The sequence below is a fragment of the Patiria miniata genome, unplaced genomic scaffold (assembly GCF_015706575.1).
Source record: "Patiria miniata isolate m_02_andy unplaced genomic scaffold, ASM1570657v1 HiC_scaffold_22, whole genome shotgun sequence".
NCBI lineage: Eukaryota > Metazoa > Echinodermata > Asteroidea > Valvatida > Asterinidae > Patiria > Patiria miniata.
The window spans coordinates 8,269,995-8,286,168 of record NW_024037061.1 but is presented as its reverse complement, the minus strand read 5'-3'; the positions used below and the strand labels follow the sequence as shown (position 1 = coordinate 8,286,168).

The 16,174-nt window shown below is 40.4% G+C and overlaps 2 protein-coding genes across 2 annotated transcripts; both read right to left on the bottom strand.

Moving 5' to 3' along the window:
* Nucleotides 1–508: 508 nt before the first annotated feature.
* LOC119730006 (macrophage migration inhibitory factor-like) lies at nt 509–4,690 on the bottom strand. The gene is made up of 4 exons (XM_038202796.1): nt 4,634–4,690; nt 3,091–3,219; nt 1,518–1,699; nt 509–711 (listed from the first exon to the last, which is right to left on the bottom strand). Exons 1-4 carry the CDS (start codon nt 4,688–4,690, stop codon nt 636–638), a joined length of 444 nt encoding a protein of 147 aa, XP_038058724.1. The 3' UTR covers nt 509–635.
* A 1,972-nt stretch (nt 4,691–6,662) lies between these two features.
* Nucleotides 6,663–11,393, bottom strand: LOC119730519 (macrophage migration inhibitory factor-like). The gene is made up of 4 exons (XM_038203487.1): nt 11,271–11,393; nt 10,414–10,542; nt 9,576–9,757; nt 6,663–8,454 (listed from the first exon to the last, which is right to left on the bottom strand). Exons 2-4 carry the CDS (start codon nt 10,519–10,521, stop codon nt 8,376–8,378), a joined length of 369 nt encoding a protein of 122 aa, XP_038059415.1. The 5' UTR covers nt 10,522–10,542; nt 11,271–11,393; the 3' UTR covers nt 6,663–8,375.
* Nucleotides 11,394–16,174: the final 4,781 nt, after the last annotated feature.

Genomic DNA, 16,174 nt, shown 5'->3' with positions numbered 1-16,174 from the left:
ACAAAACTCCACACATACATGTATTTGTTTTGCCCCAACCATAGCAATGGCCCTAGCTAAAGTGTAATAAGCCGAACAAAATTACAAGCCATTTTTGCGGTGGTGCCACGCCATGCTGCGTGCCTTCTTGAAGACGAGACGCGCGCGCATTTTGGAACCCTATTGGTTCCTGAAGTGCGTGCGTACTACCCGAGTGAGCCTGGTGCCACTGCAGAAAATGGTTGCCGAATTCGTCCATAGTTGGGACAGTCTCAACGGTTGGGATCATCCCAGCTATATAATGTTGGGACTTGGGACAATGCTATGGTTGGGGTGTAACATATCTTTGCCATTCACCAAATAATTTTAATCTTATGTACATTTAGGCGTGCCTTGTCTTGTTCTATTTTAAGCCTTGTCTTGTTCTATTTTAATAATGTAAAAAAATATATATCAGAGTAGAAAAATATGCACAACAGGCCTAAGTTGGAATAATTTTAATGCCTATAATCTGCCCACGACATATGGACATTTTGTGCAAAAATATACAAAATACGTATAGAACGCAATAACAAAATCCAATTTACCAAATTTTAACCCACAGAAAACCCTGCATTTAATATACCCCAATTAAACCAAGTTATTAAGAATTTTCTTTAAAGCAGTGTGCTGGCAAGTATGCCGGAGAACCCAAAATGCGTTGGCTCAATGGAATGAAACACCACGACGATTCTGTCAAAGAGATCAATAAAACGATTCTGTCAAAGAGATCAATAAAACGCACAAAAAAATTAGAGTAAATTTACCATTATATTTGATGTCAGAGCAACTTGAAGTATGAGGACCTTTTGACCTTTACTTTGACCTTGTGGATCACGTGACATTCAGATGAAGTTTGATTAAAATTACACACCAACAAATTTTTAACAAAACATTGGTTGCGTATTTAAAACTGTAAGCATGCGGTTACTCTTCGTAACATTATGTCAAAGTTTGTTCTGATTACAGGGAAACAATTTGCGAGGCTTACAGTACCAACTGAAAACGAAAGTCAGTCGTGATGCAATGAAGAAGGGCGTCCAACTTGGACTACATTATCAGCCACTTTTTTGAATGCAAGAAGAGAGTGGCAGAGCATGAAGATGCCACTTTTCACTAGCATAAAAAAAAGCCTTAACCCTAACTCCCTAGCTTGATTTACTAGGAACCATACCCATCCTGGCAAATTCCAACACCATATGCACACATATATTTCTGACTTTGATTCTGGAGGTGTGCCAACCCAATGTAAAAGACTGTCAGTTTAGGGGTACTGTACCCATTCTGACAGATTCCAACAAAACATGCCGTTGGGGTTTGATGGGTTGAGTTCTGTCAGTTAATGAAAAAGATAAACCATCATAAACGTTGGGACAAAAAAAATGTTTCGAGACTGTACTCATCTGATGTTCATACTAGACATTGTAACCAGTGTAAAACAATGTGCATATGACATTGACACCATCACTGCTTCGTATTTTCAAAATTTGTCTTTATACCTGCCGTGGTCAGTGATGCCTAGCTTCTCTGACAGGAAAGGTGTGAGTGTCGTCATCCATTTCTCCCTCATAGCATCCGTGAAGTGTTGACTGAGGAACCCGGTGACTGTCATGGTAACCACTGGGTCTAGTGTCCCTTCTTTCATCATGACTTGATCAGGGTTCACCCGCAGGGTCACTCCCTATGACATCATCAATGCATGTTAAACCATGTTCTCACATAGTATTTATGGAAAAGTTGAGGAGACTGGAGATATTTTTCTTCAGTCATCCAGCTAGCACTTGGTCTATGTAATAGACCGTGACAAAAGCCACGGTCTATTACATATGAACAGATTCGCTGATTAATTAGGCAAGACCCCGCCTCTTGACCTCCTAGAATTTGACCAATCAGTGCATGAGCACTGACCATGCAATTGTGTCACACGCTCTGTATCATGTTACCTCAACACGCCCGACTGTTGTTGTATTACATAACACTGCATTCGAATTGACCAATCAAATCATTTAGTCCTGATTTGAGAATGAAATGACGTCACAATTTAGTAAAGTCGACTCCGATTGGCTGGCGCGCGGCTTGCATATCTGCATATCTAGACATATCAGACGTTATACAAGAGACTTGCTCCATAGATAACGAGTGATACTCAGACTAGCTAGCACTCGGAAACAGAAATAAACAAGTTTGCCGTTCCTAGATTCTTGGCTTTGCAGTCTTTTAGGAAGTGCATGTATGTTCTTGTTCAAGGAGAGAGACCCAGAGTGGGCTTTTGTATGCATTCATACTGAATTAAAAAAAAAATTGTACATGCCTGTTGAATGCAAAGGGGGGGGGGGGGGGGGGGGGGGGGAGGAATTTCATACACGGAAGTCACTTGACACCCTGTGTACAAATCCTATGATCGAGACTGGTCTGGAAAAGTGTTTTCTCACTAAATGCTTCAATATTTTCCCTGCCTTACTTCACTTTTTAACTACTGCTTTCTGATATGATGGCTGGTAAGTCATTGCAGGGAAACACTAGTGGCATACGTATATGGAATTCTTTCCCAACTATCTCCAAACTTATTTCACTGTTTTGGCAGGCTCATGAGAAAACATCTTCAGATTGGTCAAAAGTTTGTACACATTGAATTGCTTTGGTCTTAATACACTCTACACTCATGGGCGTCGCCAGGATTTTTTCTAGAGGGGGGCAACAAAAATTTTGGCCAAAAAATGCTTGTATTTCTCAACACATTCTCGATTTATCAGTTTTAGAGGGGGGCAGGGACATCCCCCCCCCCCCCCCCCCCCCCGTTAAATTTACACCACTTTGTCTTCTCGCTTCTTTTTCTTTTCTTTTCTTTCCTTTTTTTTCCTCCTTTTTTTTTTTTTTTTTTTTTCGTTTCCAGGGGGGGGGGGGGGGGGGGCAAGTGCCCCCCCTTGCCCCCCCCTCGCGACGCCCATGTCTACACTGACTTGCTGCCACTACTTTGCAGAAATTGAAGCCCAACATTTTAAGTTTTGAAAGCTTTGCAATTTATGAATTTTACAACAGTTTAAAATGTCAACCCAGGAAAGAAATGCTCACCCTTTCTGGCTTGTTGACTGTGCTGGCAATAAGTTGAGAAAGTTCATTGACAAAGGACTGGTCCACTTTAGCCTTGGGGAGGTTGGTGTTCAGTTCGCACAGGGGCACGTTGATTCTTTGGTAGTCGTTCTACAAACAGAAAGTCCCATACAATTCAAATAAAATGTCTCCATTTTAACCACATGTTAAGTAGGCATACCATGGTGAACCCATCGGTCTGGGCTAGAAACTGGTGTTGAGAAGATGAAATCATAACTCCCCCCCCCCTAAAAAAACCACTTCTTTTCAATAGGCGTAACAACGATTTTTGTAATTGTCATGATCCTAGGGATCATGCCTGCCATTAGTTCAGGGTTTAGCTCAGAACCTCGAATTGGCGTGAATAAGGTCTAGCTTTCCGGATGGTTATGTAGGTTGCAATGAAAACCTGTAACGACCAATGTAGGGGGTAGGTTTGCCACATGGAACAGCAGCTTCGCTACGGTACACCAGCGCACCATACACCTGTGTAATGTGTCGATTCGCATGGTTGCTTCTAATACATTTGTACCCAATATACTATTCGAAAAAATAATAATAATAAGATGGGTCACTATAAATTAAGAGAAGATTGCCTGAGGTTGCATTTTGGAGTAACATAATCTTTTTAAGAATAAAAAAAAGACTGAGTATGGACTGAGGTACGAACGTACTATAAAGCCCATAATCCCATGCACAAAATAATAATACATGATGTAGTGTTTTAATTTCGCCACAAACTTGAGCAAAAGTTTCTAAAGTTTTTAATCCATGTGATTTGAGTCACAAAATTACTCACCAGCAAACTTTCAGAGACACTTGAAGAAAGCGTTGCACAGCCTGGACGTGCCTAGTAAAAGACGTCGGCGTGGCTAAATAGTGAGATAGCACGGAGCGCGAGCGAAAATGCGAACTACCAACTTTGACAAGGCAGCAAGGACGTTTTGTGGGTGTGTGCGATGCGAGCATCACGGATCACTTGCACTTTGCGTGTAAAAGCTCTTACGCTTCACTGGCTATCCCCCTCCGGATTACTGAATATATTCCCGTAACATGTTCATGTTATCACGGATCGTAATAAAGGTTTAAACAAATGATGAAATAAATTGAATGAGAAGTGTAACATTTTCGATATCCCATCTCTGCGTAGATTTGTTTCAGTTGGTTTAATTGTATTAATTATACTGAACCAAAAGAGGGATGAATGATGAATGAGTCAATGGGTTTTGTTACCTGTTACCTAGCCCGTAGTCTTCTGACCGTGGGGGCACCTCTTGAAGACTTGTCAACCAGCTTCCTCCATCCCTCTCGATCCTCAGACTTTCTCAGGGAGTCACTCAGCGTCAGGCCTGTCCACTCTGAGATGTTGTCCTCTCACCTCTTTCTCTGCCTGCCTCTCTTTCTTCCTCCTTGTACACTTACCGTGAAATGTGCCCATTCCACTTTGGTTTGCGCTTTTTCACAATGCACTAGTGGTCAGGAGATGTTCGTGGAATCAAATGACTTGCCTGATTCTGGTCCGTACCTCCTCGTTGGTGATGTGATCTTTGTATAGGAGATGCCAAGAATCTTTCTGTAGCATCTCATTTCTGTGGCCTGTATTCTCCTCTCTAAGTCGGCTCTTAGAGTCCAGGTCTCTCAGGCGTAGAGGAAGACGGAGATGACCAACGAGCGCATCAGTCTGATTTTTGAGCTGAGCATGATGTCCATCTCTTTAGAATGGCCTGTTCTTCTGTAAGACAGTTTCCAGCGTTATCTTGTATGGTGGTAATGGTTTTTGAGGTCTTTGATATTCCCTTTTTACAGGACCTAGTCCTCAAGGAGAATTTTCTTTTCAATTTGCCAGAGCTAAAGATAGCCTGTTCGATTTTTTTTTTTTTTGAAATATGCCCCTCCCCAAAACCAGCCTTAAAACTTTTGCCAACTTCACCATGCCACTTCTAAATGTATCCCGGCCATGCACGCATCTATGCTAAAATAGACCCAGACGTTGGCGGTTTTTGTGAGCGAAATCCCCCGAGTTTTTGTCCGAAATGCTTGATATCCAGAAATATTTATACAACCCGTTACAAGTAGGCCGCAAGGACTTCTTGTACAAACTTACCTACGGGATCACAAAAGATCGAGGACAATTTACAGAGCTGGCGCGGCGGGGCTGATTAGCGGCCATCTTAGAGGGCATATGTGACCTACTGAGGCAAAATGAGGAATGTCCCCCAAAACCTTTTCTTGAGTAATCGACGCCCGATGTCGGATATACTAGAAAAATCGTGTCAAAATCTATATTTATTGTTTTGTATTTTTGAGTAGCCAAGGTATCCAAGATTCACACAATGCATTTTTGTTGGGGAAAAATATCCACAAAAGAGGAAAAACTAAAGAACGTTTTTTACTGCTATTGGCGGTGCAATGCGTGTCTTTTTTTTCAAAGCCGATTCTCGAAATGAGATTAGCGAAATTTGGCAGGGCACAATTGAAGTTCCTGCGGCATATCTTTGAAATATATTAAGATACAGAAATAAATTCGGTATCATTGGAAAGGCAATGATTTGCGCTTTAACATGATGTACATAACGTGCAAAGTCAAAGGTGGGGGTTATTCCTCATTATGCTATGGCAGGTCACATATGTTGCTATTCAGCGTTGTATGCCAATAATGTGTACGGAAAATACTGTGAACTACATTTCATTTCCAACGATTCAAGTTCTGTTCAGACACATGTTCTTTTTACAATTTCCCACATGATGATACAGAATAAGTGAGTTACTTTTCTTCAGTTCTCTAATTCTTACAGTTTGTGCTCTATCAAACCGTTTCAGTTTGCATGTGTTTTCATCGTTGTTATGTTTTGCAAAAGACAGCAAATAAATACAGAGAACCCATAACGAAAGAGTCTGTTTTCGGTTTCCATATTAACGATTATACAAATAATGAATGTTTGTGAGTGCTATGGTACCGAATGAAATGTATCTGTCACCGAATGAAATTATTCTTTCCATTGCACGAACGTGAAACATTCATTATTTGTTTTATATAACACCTGAACAAATCCGTGTCAGTGATTGGTTGACTTTTAATAGCCAATATATTCAGGTTAAAACTGTTTAAAAGTTCGACAAGTTCATCATCTTAAATTTATGCAAACTGTTCAACATGCTGAGAACAATCATATTCAATTTATCTCGATTTAAAACAGCGCCACCACCAGCAGCAGTGACACCGTGCAATGGAAGTTCTATTCAGCGTGCAATGGAACTTCCATTGCACTGTGCGCTATATATGTGAGTTATATAAATACAATTATTCAACACAACGTTTTTTACAAAACTCAAGATAGGAAAACGCTCCAATTTAAAACTCAAGATAGGAAAACGCTCCAACTTAATCGTTTGTAATTTGATACTTGAACAAGTCATCATGCCGTCAGAGTAATGCCTCACTGGATCGGGATTGATGTCTGTTCAAAGTTTATACCGTTTAGAAGAAAAGTCCCACCAGGCAGCAAATACACGCAGAGCCCAATACCCAAGATTTTTTTTCTGTTTCAACTTGCTTTTTATTAAAGATATGAAAATGTTCAACGACTACAGTTTACAAAACTCCTATTATATTTGTTATGCTCCAACTATAACAATGGCCCAACTATAACTGGGACAGTCCCAACTATAATTTGGACAGTCCCAGCTATGGATGGGGCTTAACATATCCAAAATTATTAACTACAATGTATACACAAATAATGTTTTGACGTGACATAATATTTCATTTTATCTGATAGACAGTTACATTTTATTCTTGATGACTAATACAACAAATAAAAAGATACGATGTGGCTTTCCATTCAAGCAACTTTATCATTGACCTCTTTGCTTTTCAATATTTGTATAAGCCACAGAATCAGGGGCCTAGCCAATATTCAGTTTGCTTGTTTTTAGTGTGGAGATGTGATGCCATATTTTTTCAAGTATTAACAAAGTGAGAAAAAAATCACCAAAGCTATGCACAATGTGTTGAGATATTCCAATACTCAGCATTGATCTGCCTATATCATCGTTTCATCTTTTAAAACGTTTTAGTGCTTGTTTATATATGTATATATAATGTACTTGCTTTTTATGTATTAATATGCTTTTTTTGGCTTTTTATTTATTTTTTTTAAATCTATTTTAGCTTGTTTTAACGGTGCAGCAGGTCCTCGGACCACAGTACTTGTACTTTTGCTGTTCCTTGCCTTTCTTTATAATGTTGTCAGAATGGCTAAATAAATAATAATAATAATAATAATAATATCAATAATAATAATAAAACAAGGGTTTCTGTTTGGGGACATTGTTGGGCAAAAATATATAAATTACATGTATTTCTTTTAGATAGTTGTACAGCAGAATTTATTAATAACTCGATTTCACTGTAAAAACAATTAACTAACAAGAAACCCTGCAATTTCAAAATTGTAAAATAACTTTATACGTCAACCTGCATGTCTGTATAAACATCGATGTAGGCCACAGTTAGCACTTGTTTTGATTTTTTTGTATATCACTCACTCTTTGAAGACTTCTCTAATTATATTTTGTTTCATAAAACTCGAGAGTCTAGTTCCGCAAACGAGGTCAACAGCTGGCTACAATCTGAGGAACTCAACAAAATTAACTGAACTCAAATGCAATACCTCCAGATTTAACAGTCCTGTGCCACATCTGATCAATCTTTTGAATACAACTCAATAGATATCTATTTATTTTGTCTATGAACATTTTGCGGCACTGCAAAGCAATTAAATTCATTGCACTAAAGTGTTTAGTCCTACTCTTTCAGTATTTATTTTTTTTTTCTACATCTTTTGATATCTCTTTTTACAAATAACCTTTTTTTAACTGAACGTATAACTACATATTTTCACAATTGTATTGTTGGCTCGCTCTTCTTAATTTTCTTTGTGTCTAACGCTGTGTGCCAATTTTTGGTATTCTACTTTTTATGTAAATTGAACAAATCTATTGTTTTCCCTAATTCAGCCTTTGGCTGCAATGGAAATGTTTTTAATAAACCATGAATAATAACAATAAAAAAAATTCAAGCGTCTGCTCCACGTTTTTAAGAATAATTATGGAAGAGGAAAACCTACATTTGATGCAAGCTGTTTCATTTACACAATCGTCATTTGTTTGTTTGGGAGTTGGGGTGGTGCAGGTGTTTTTTTCTAAAATATAATTTTAGCATTTTTGGAAGCGCAGTAAACCAAAGTATTACACACAAAAACACATTATTTCAGTTGGCTGCTGGCGAGTTTGCCGAAGAATCCGACGTGCGTTGCCTCAATGAGATGGAAGGACATAATGATTCTGTAAATGAACAAGTGAACAATTATTAACAAATTAAAGTAGCAACAATATAGCGCAGACAAAACGGGGAGGTAAACAATTATGGATAATTCCCATAGACACCAGTGCTAAACGTTCATACTTCGAAATTCTTTTAAAACTACTCAGAACTCTCACAGGTATTTGCGCTATAATACACAAAAAATGACAATCAACATGTCATCTTCGTTTTCTTTTAAATTTTTGGTGGGTTGACCATTGACTTTTCGAGATATTCTCAGCCAAAGATGACGACCCCTAGTTTTCCCAAAGCGGAAAAGTAGCCATCTGGAAAAGTGATCCCTCCACACCATGGCAAAATAGCGCCACTTTCGAGCCCAATTGCATCCACAATGCCCAGAATTGGAAGGCCCAAGTCGGGGCCAGAGGTTCATTGCCGCATAAATTCCTCAATTTTATGGCTCGTAGAACTCTACGATATATAATTATTATTCATGAGCTCGGCGGATGGGTTTGGCCTATTCACAGTATGAACCATTAGTAAATCGCAGATTTTCTCAATAGACCGATTCACTAAGCTCTGCCCTATGATGTTTGACCGGTTTTGACCAATCACAGCCGTGAATGGTGTCCAACATGCACGCGTGCGCTTACGACGTGTGACGCGTCTGTAAACGCACTTGAGGTTGCTCATGGACGTACGTATACGTGCGCAGTGTATGCATGGGCGGGGCTAATGGATCGTCTATTGCACTTGACTCGAGCTCGAGTAACTTTGGGTGATGATTCGGCACGGAAATTAGTCTAAACAGAAATAATTGTGTTGCATTATCAACCCTGTGTTAAGTTTTTCAAGGCTCCAATATCGACTCTTCTGCCGGCTTTTTGGGATGCAAGAAGAAAGGGCCCGGAACCGAATAGGCTCTCTTCAGCATAAGATGTGTGTGTGTGTGTGTGGGGGGGGGGGGTGGGGGGGGGGGGCCTTAATTCGTGAGTGAGTAGCTTTTTTGTGTGTGGAATTAAGTTTCGGTACTTTTCAACTGTTCATAAATCCTTATATAATTTGTTTGTAGATAACCAACAATGTGAATACGGCACCATCATTTCTCATAAAATAAAAAGAATCTGCACTTTGTCTTTACCTGCCGTGGTCAGTGATGCCTAGCTTCTCTGACAGGAAAGTTGTGAGTGACGTCACCCATTTCTCCCTCATAGCATCCGTGAAGTATTTAGTGCTGAATCCGGTGATTGCCACAGTAACCACTGGGTCTAGTGTCCCAGCTCTCATCATGAGCTGATCAGGGTTCACCTGCAGGGTCACTCCCTATGACGAAATAGAATATGAATATGCATGTTAAACTAATTGGCGATTCTCCCATTATTTTGGAATAGTTGAGGAGATGGACATTGTGTCTCGCCATATACCCCCCCCCCCCCCCCCGCCTTCCAGCACTCACAAACGGAAAGAACACATTTTGGGTTTCTCCCCCTCAACAATCAACACTGTTAATGTAGGCCTATATTTTTTATTGTTGAGGAGAAAATAACATCTATTGCAAAATAACGCAATATAGTTTTGCGAAATAGCGCAACAGTTTTGCCAAATAACGTAAAACCTTTTGCGAATAACGCACCACTTTTGTGTGCAAAGTTGAATTCACCTTTAGTGTTCAGCATGGCCCTAGAGTGCCTTTCCGTCCGACGCGTTTTTCCACAGGGCCTAGGAAGGAATTATCATTGAATTCCGAGTGTTGTGACAAATTATCACGGGTAATACGCGGTATCGAGGAAGGCAATTCAAGCTTTCGTAAAAAAAAAACAAATAGGAGCGGAACGCGCAAAATCTGAGACAAACAAAACTTAGTGTGCACAAATTCTATAGGGTCGTCTATATAAAGATGTGGCTTAACTCGCAAACGGCGATAGGTGAAGTACAAGAGGTTTATGACACCCCCACCAGGATAGAGTGGAAACGCTTACCTTCTCTGGGACGTCGACAATGCTGGCCACAAGCTGCGAAAGTTCCTTGACGAAGGACTCGTCCACTTTAGCCCTAGGGACGTTGGTGTTCAGCTCGCACAGAGGCATGTTGATTCTTTGGTAGTCGTTCTACAAACAGAAATTTTGTAATATTCTGAGAACATTTCGCAAATGTTACCATAAATGTTCACTTGTAAGGTACCATTGTGAAACCTAGTATAGGTCCAGGCTAAGAGGTGCTGAGAAGATAAAACCATCGATTCACCCCCGCCCCTTTTTTATCGAGTAGTCTCCTGGTCACGAGCAGATCATAATGTTCGAAACGTCGAGTTAAACTGACTGGTTTTTCTCAGAACCACAGAATTCACTAAGAGCAAGGGTGGATCCAGGGTGGATCCGGGGGGGGGGGGGCCAACGGGGGCCATGCCCCCCCCAAAAAAAAATAACACCAACCGAACCCATTTTTTTTAAAAAGTGACTGCGTACGCCACCATCTTTTCCTCCAAAAATGGTCATGAATAATTGCCTCAGATCGCACTCATCTAGAATCCCACAAACAATCGGGGGCTCTTAACCGGGCCCCGAACCCCACGCCGTAATTTTTGTACACCGGCCACTTTTTGGGAGACCAACATTTTTTTGGCCCCCCGGCAAAAAAATTGTGTTCTGAATCCTCCCTTGACTAAGAGATATCTTTCATTCGCACGGTGTTACCGCAAACCTACCATTCATTGATCATGTCCACCATGCACTAAAGTCTTATTTAACATTCAAGATGTCCTTCCAATGTGACATTCTGTAAGTGATTTTGTTTTACGTGTTCAATTTGCCAAAAATGAACAAGAAAATATTCTTACCTTTACAGGTCTGTACGACAAGCAATTTCTCCACAGTGTGATCGTGTACTGGGACCGTTCCCCTCTTTTATACTGTCGCCAAATCCTGTTGTGGTTTATCCCGGACTTGTGTGCAAGCGTAGCAGCCGTCGAGTATCAGAAAAAAAACCCTTTTAGATGTATCCGGGTTGAAATCTTAGAAAAACGGCACTCAGACTTTTAAGGTCAAAATATGACCCCCGTGCTAGGCAAGCGGATGACGGATGTACTCGAAATCACAATAGCATTATTTGATCACTGTATCAAAATTCAATTGTGATTAAGATAATCCTTGACATTTTGGGAAAGCGTGCGTCATTCGAGAAATTAATGACCCAGCAACTTGATACATTTTTTAAATCCCAGATAAATGGTATCTTCAACAGGAAGTGAGCTTGATGAAACAAAATGAAGGCTGTATCATGCTCTGGCTTTTAGAGGTTTCAAGTGTCCTGTCACTCACGCCGGGTGTCTACGCCATGCCCTGCAGCCTTGCGCATTTGTGAAAAGTCCTATATAGATCATTCGGTTTTTTTTTTATATCAGCACGTTGTGTGACACAGGTCCCCCCCCCCCCAATGTCCCTATACCCTACACACACACTGTATTATTGTTACCCAGCACTCCCCCCCCCCCCCCATATCTCAAAAGAATTCCTGAGATTCTGGTTGGTAACACAATGACACATAATGTAGCGCGATATGGGTCGGAGGGAACCCCCTCTTTGTGTTACCAGAATAATCTCAGGAATTCTTTTGAGATACCGAGGGGGATCTGTACGGTAGCAATAGTCTAGGTTTGCAAAGGGTATATATGGAGAAGGGGGGGGGTATACCCCTCCGTCCCATATCGTGCTGGGTATCATGTTCGTTTCCAGTTACCACTCACACAGTCCAAAGAAGAACGTTCAAAAACCTGGTCCCCCACCTGTTGAATTAAGTGTCAGATCAGATATTACACATTTCGAGAAAACAGTGAAAAACTATGGAACGCCAAAGAGGCATTTAATGTGATCATCGAATCGGTGATGGACTTTTGCAATCGGTGATGCATATTCACGATCGGTGATGGACTTTTACTGGTGATGCATATTCACGATCGGTGATGGACTTTCGCAATCGGTGATGGACTTTTACTGGTGATGCATATTCAAGATCGGTGATGGACTTTCGCGATCGGTGATGGACTTTTACTGGTGATGCATATTCACGATCGGTGATGGACTTTCGCGATCGGTGATGGCCTTTTACTGGTGATGCATATTCACGATCGGTGATGGACTTTCGCAATCGGTGATGGACTTTTAGTGGTGATGCTTATTCACGATCGGTGATGGACTTTCGCAATCGGTGATGGACTTTTACTGGTGATGCATATTCACGATCGGTGATGGACTTTCGCAATCGGTGATGGACTTTTAGTGGTGATGCTTATTCACGATCGGTGATGGACTTTCGCAATCAGTGATGGACTTTTACTGGTGATGCTTATTCACGATCGGTGATGGACTTTCGCAATCGGTGATGGACTTTTACTGGTGATGCATATTCACGATCGGTGATGGACTTTCGCAATCGGTGATGGACTTTTACTGGTGATGCTTATTCACGATCGGTGATGGACTTTTGCAATCGGTGATGGACTTTTACTGGTGATGCATATTCACGATCGGTGATGGACTTTCGCAATCGGTGATGGACTTTTACTCAACGACTGGTCATCGCAGCTTTGATCACCGATCGCGAAAGATCATCACCGATCGCGAAAGTTCATCACCGATTAAATGCCGCTTTTGGCGAAACAGGAACGCCAAAGAGGCATTTAATGTGATCACCGAAACGGTGATGGACTTTCGCGACCGTCGCATCTGTGTGTTGCGTCGTAATCATTTGCACGTATTATACTTATCTATGTTCCTTGCTCTGGAGCAAGTTAAATTTAATTGCAAATGCGCAGAGTCTTTATTTTGCTCTTCTGTTTTTTTTTAATACCTTTCGCGAAAATCTGATAAATTTTACTTCCACGTAAACCGATGTAATTTTCGAACCATGGTGTGTGTGTTTGATAAGAGTTAAATTTAGATTAATCATTTTTAAGATTAGAAAATATTATCATTGTTTTTCCAAAGAGCAATGATTCGATGTGTACATTTTTGTAATGCAGCATGGTACTCAATCTGCTAAGACCACTGTGGGAAATAGAGCTAGCTCTATGGTTCGTGCCAGCCATGTCTTATTTGGCAATCAATCACCTTGTCCCTTTAGCCCTCGCAACAACACGTGCTTCAGGTCTCCACTTACCAGCCACCATTTTTTTTTTTTTGCAGTCGTGGAATTGGGGCACGATCGAGGTCAATCATTTTTACATGGGGGCTCACAAATTGGGTGTTCCACGTGCAAACGCGTTCCATGCACCAACTGACGTTCAGCAAAATAATGGAATCCTTTTCAATTTTAAGAACATACCTTTACATCATGTACATGATGTATAGGCTACAACGGTCTACAATCGAGCCGCAACTTCCGAGATCTTTTCGAGCTTGTCTTAAGCATGGAGGAATAAGAATGTGTTCTTATTCCTCCATGTCTTAAGTGGCCTTGTCAATTGTATAGTGCACAAACAGAACAGACATTCGCTATTTTAACCCAATTGGTTACATTGTGATTCTTTAACTAATGAATAATAAATTATTCACCGGTGTGCACAGTCTTTTTAAACATCGGAGTTATCAAAGGAAAATATTGAATAATGTATAAATAAAAACACACTAAAATTTTTCAATAGGAGTACAACCGCAACAGTTACCTATGTACCGACAACCTAAACAAAGCTTAGTCTGCTCATGACGCCGGCAGCCTCCGTCGCCCAGAAATCACAGCATATTTAAGTTGAAGAAAGTGGGTGTTTTTTTTTTTTGGAGGGGGGGGGGTTGGCTGGGATATTTTCACCCACTTACTTTGATAATATTAAAAAAAAAAACTCTGCACCGATAGCAAAAGTCCATGCAAGGTTGATCACCGATCGTGAAAGACCGTCACCCATGGGCGTCACAAGGGGGGGGGAGCACGGGGGCGCTTCCCCCCCCCGGGAAAAGCCCCCCCCCCCAAAAAAAAAAAAAAAAAAGATGGGGGAAGAAGACAGAAAAAGGGGCGCGAAGTAATATTGTTTGAAAAATGCCCACCCTCGAAAAATGATAAATCGTGAATATGCTGGAAAAATCCAGGTATTTCGGGAAGAAAAATGTTTTGCCCCTCTGCAAAAAATTTCTGGCGACGCACAAATCACGGTGTTTTATAGCCACATTACCAATGATAGGGAAAACCGGTCGACTTATCAATTGTTATGGTTATATTAATAACGGCAACACCAAACCGTAGTGGGCAACAGCGGAGACTCAAAGCCACGACATACACAATATGCTTGACAATAAATGAAATACATGAACATGAGATATGTGGCAATAATAACAATAAATGAAAATCATACTTGAATTACAAAAAAATTACTTCCCACATCATAGCCTCGTGACACTTGAGAGCGCTACGGCAAGTATCAAATTAGCCTAACAAAATAGAAAAACAAGGGATTGAATGGTTTCATTTGCCCCATAAAAATGAGGAGCAGGCTGTCTGTATCCTAAAAATTGCGAACATTTTAATCCTTGTAATTGATATAGTCTCTTGAAACCTTGGAGCACTATAACTGGCGGATGTAAGGGGTGCAGGTGGTGGAAAAACGTTTGCAAGGAAAGTTCCTCTGTGTACTGTCCATCATGTGCTCGCTTAGTGTGCTTAAGTGACCAGAGGCCCCACATATCTATACCAACATTGGCTATTAGATGGATTTATGATGATGATGATGATGATGATGATGATGATGTGATTGCATTCCTGTGCCCCCTGGATGCCTGCTCAGACCCCTCAATAACCCCGCCATATATGCTGTCTCCAATGACCCACACATCAATCATCATATTATGCAAAAACCTTTTATCACGTATTGGTAAAAAAATACTCGGACTCAAATTTAAGGACATGAGAAACACATTGCTAAGATGATTGGTAAAGCTAATAGAAAATAATTCATGTTCAGGAAACTGAAAGAAACTGGTTTTACTCAAAGAACTTGTTACCCTATGTTAGACCAGTCCTAGCAAACGCATCGCCGGTTTGGCACTCAAGCATTACACTCAAACAGACCAATCTAATTTAGTCGATCCAAAAGAGTTTGCCGTATTACTCTATCTCTGGATCACCTTTATGATAGAAGAACCACTATGTGTACAAACTTTGCTCTAGGTGCTTTTAAATCAGGCAAATTTAATGAGTGGTTTCCTCAATCAAAAAGTTGGCACACTATGAATCTTAGATCGAGTAGAACACTCAAGGAGTATTCCAGTTCATCCAAGAGATTTCGAAATAGCCCAGACTCATCCATAGTTCAACACAGGATTTTCAAATGTATACAATTTTAATTGCTATTATCCGAGTGTATATGTTTTTGAGAATAATGGATTGTTGTGCATTTTGTATGTGTTTCGATTTCTCGTGAAATGTGTTTATTTTTAATTCATTTCAATTTTTACTGTAAATCACTGTGCAATTCAGCTTCTGAGCTGCTTGATGGTGATAATCAACCCAAATAATAATAATGTTAATAATAATGATAAAAAATAATAACTTATAATAACCCATAATTGGCTTTTTGGGGGACATTCCCATAAACTAGTGCACACACTTTCCCCCCAACTTTAATGACCCGTAACTCAATTTTACCTTAATTCGCCGGGTAATTTTTACTAATTCGACCACGAGCAATCGAGTCTATTTGCGACGATAATATTTTGCCTCTAAGTGTGTGACGCTAAAGTGTCTCCCGAAGGGTAT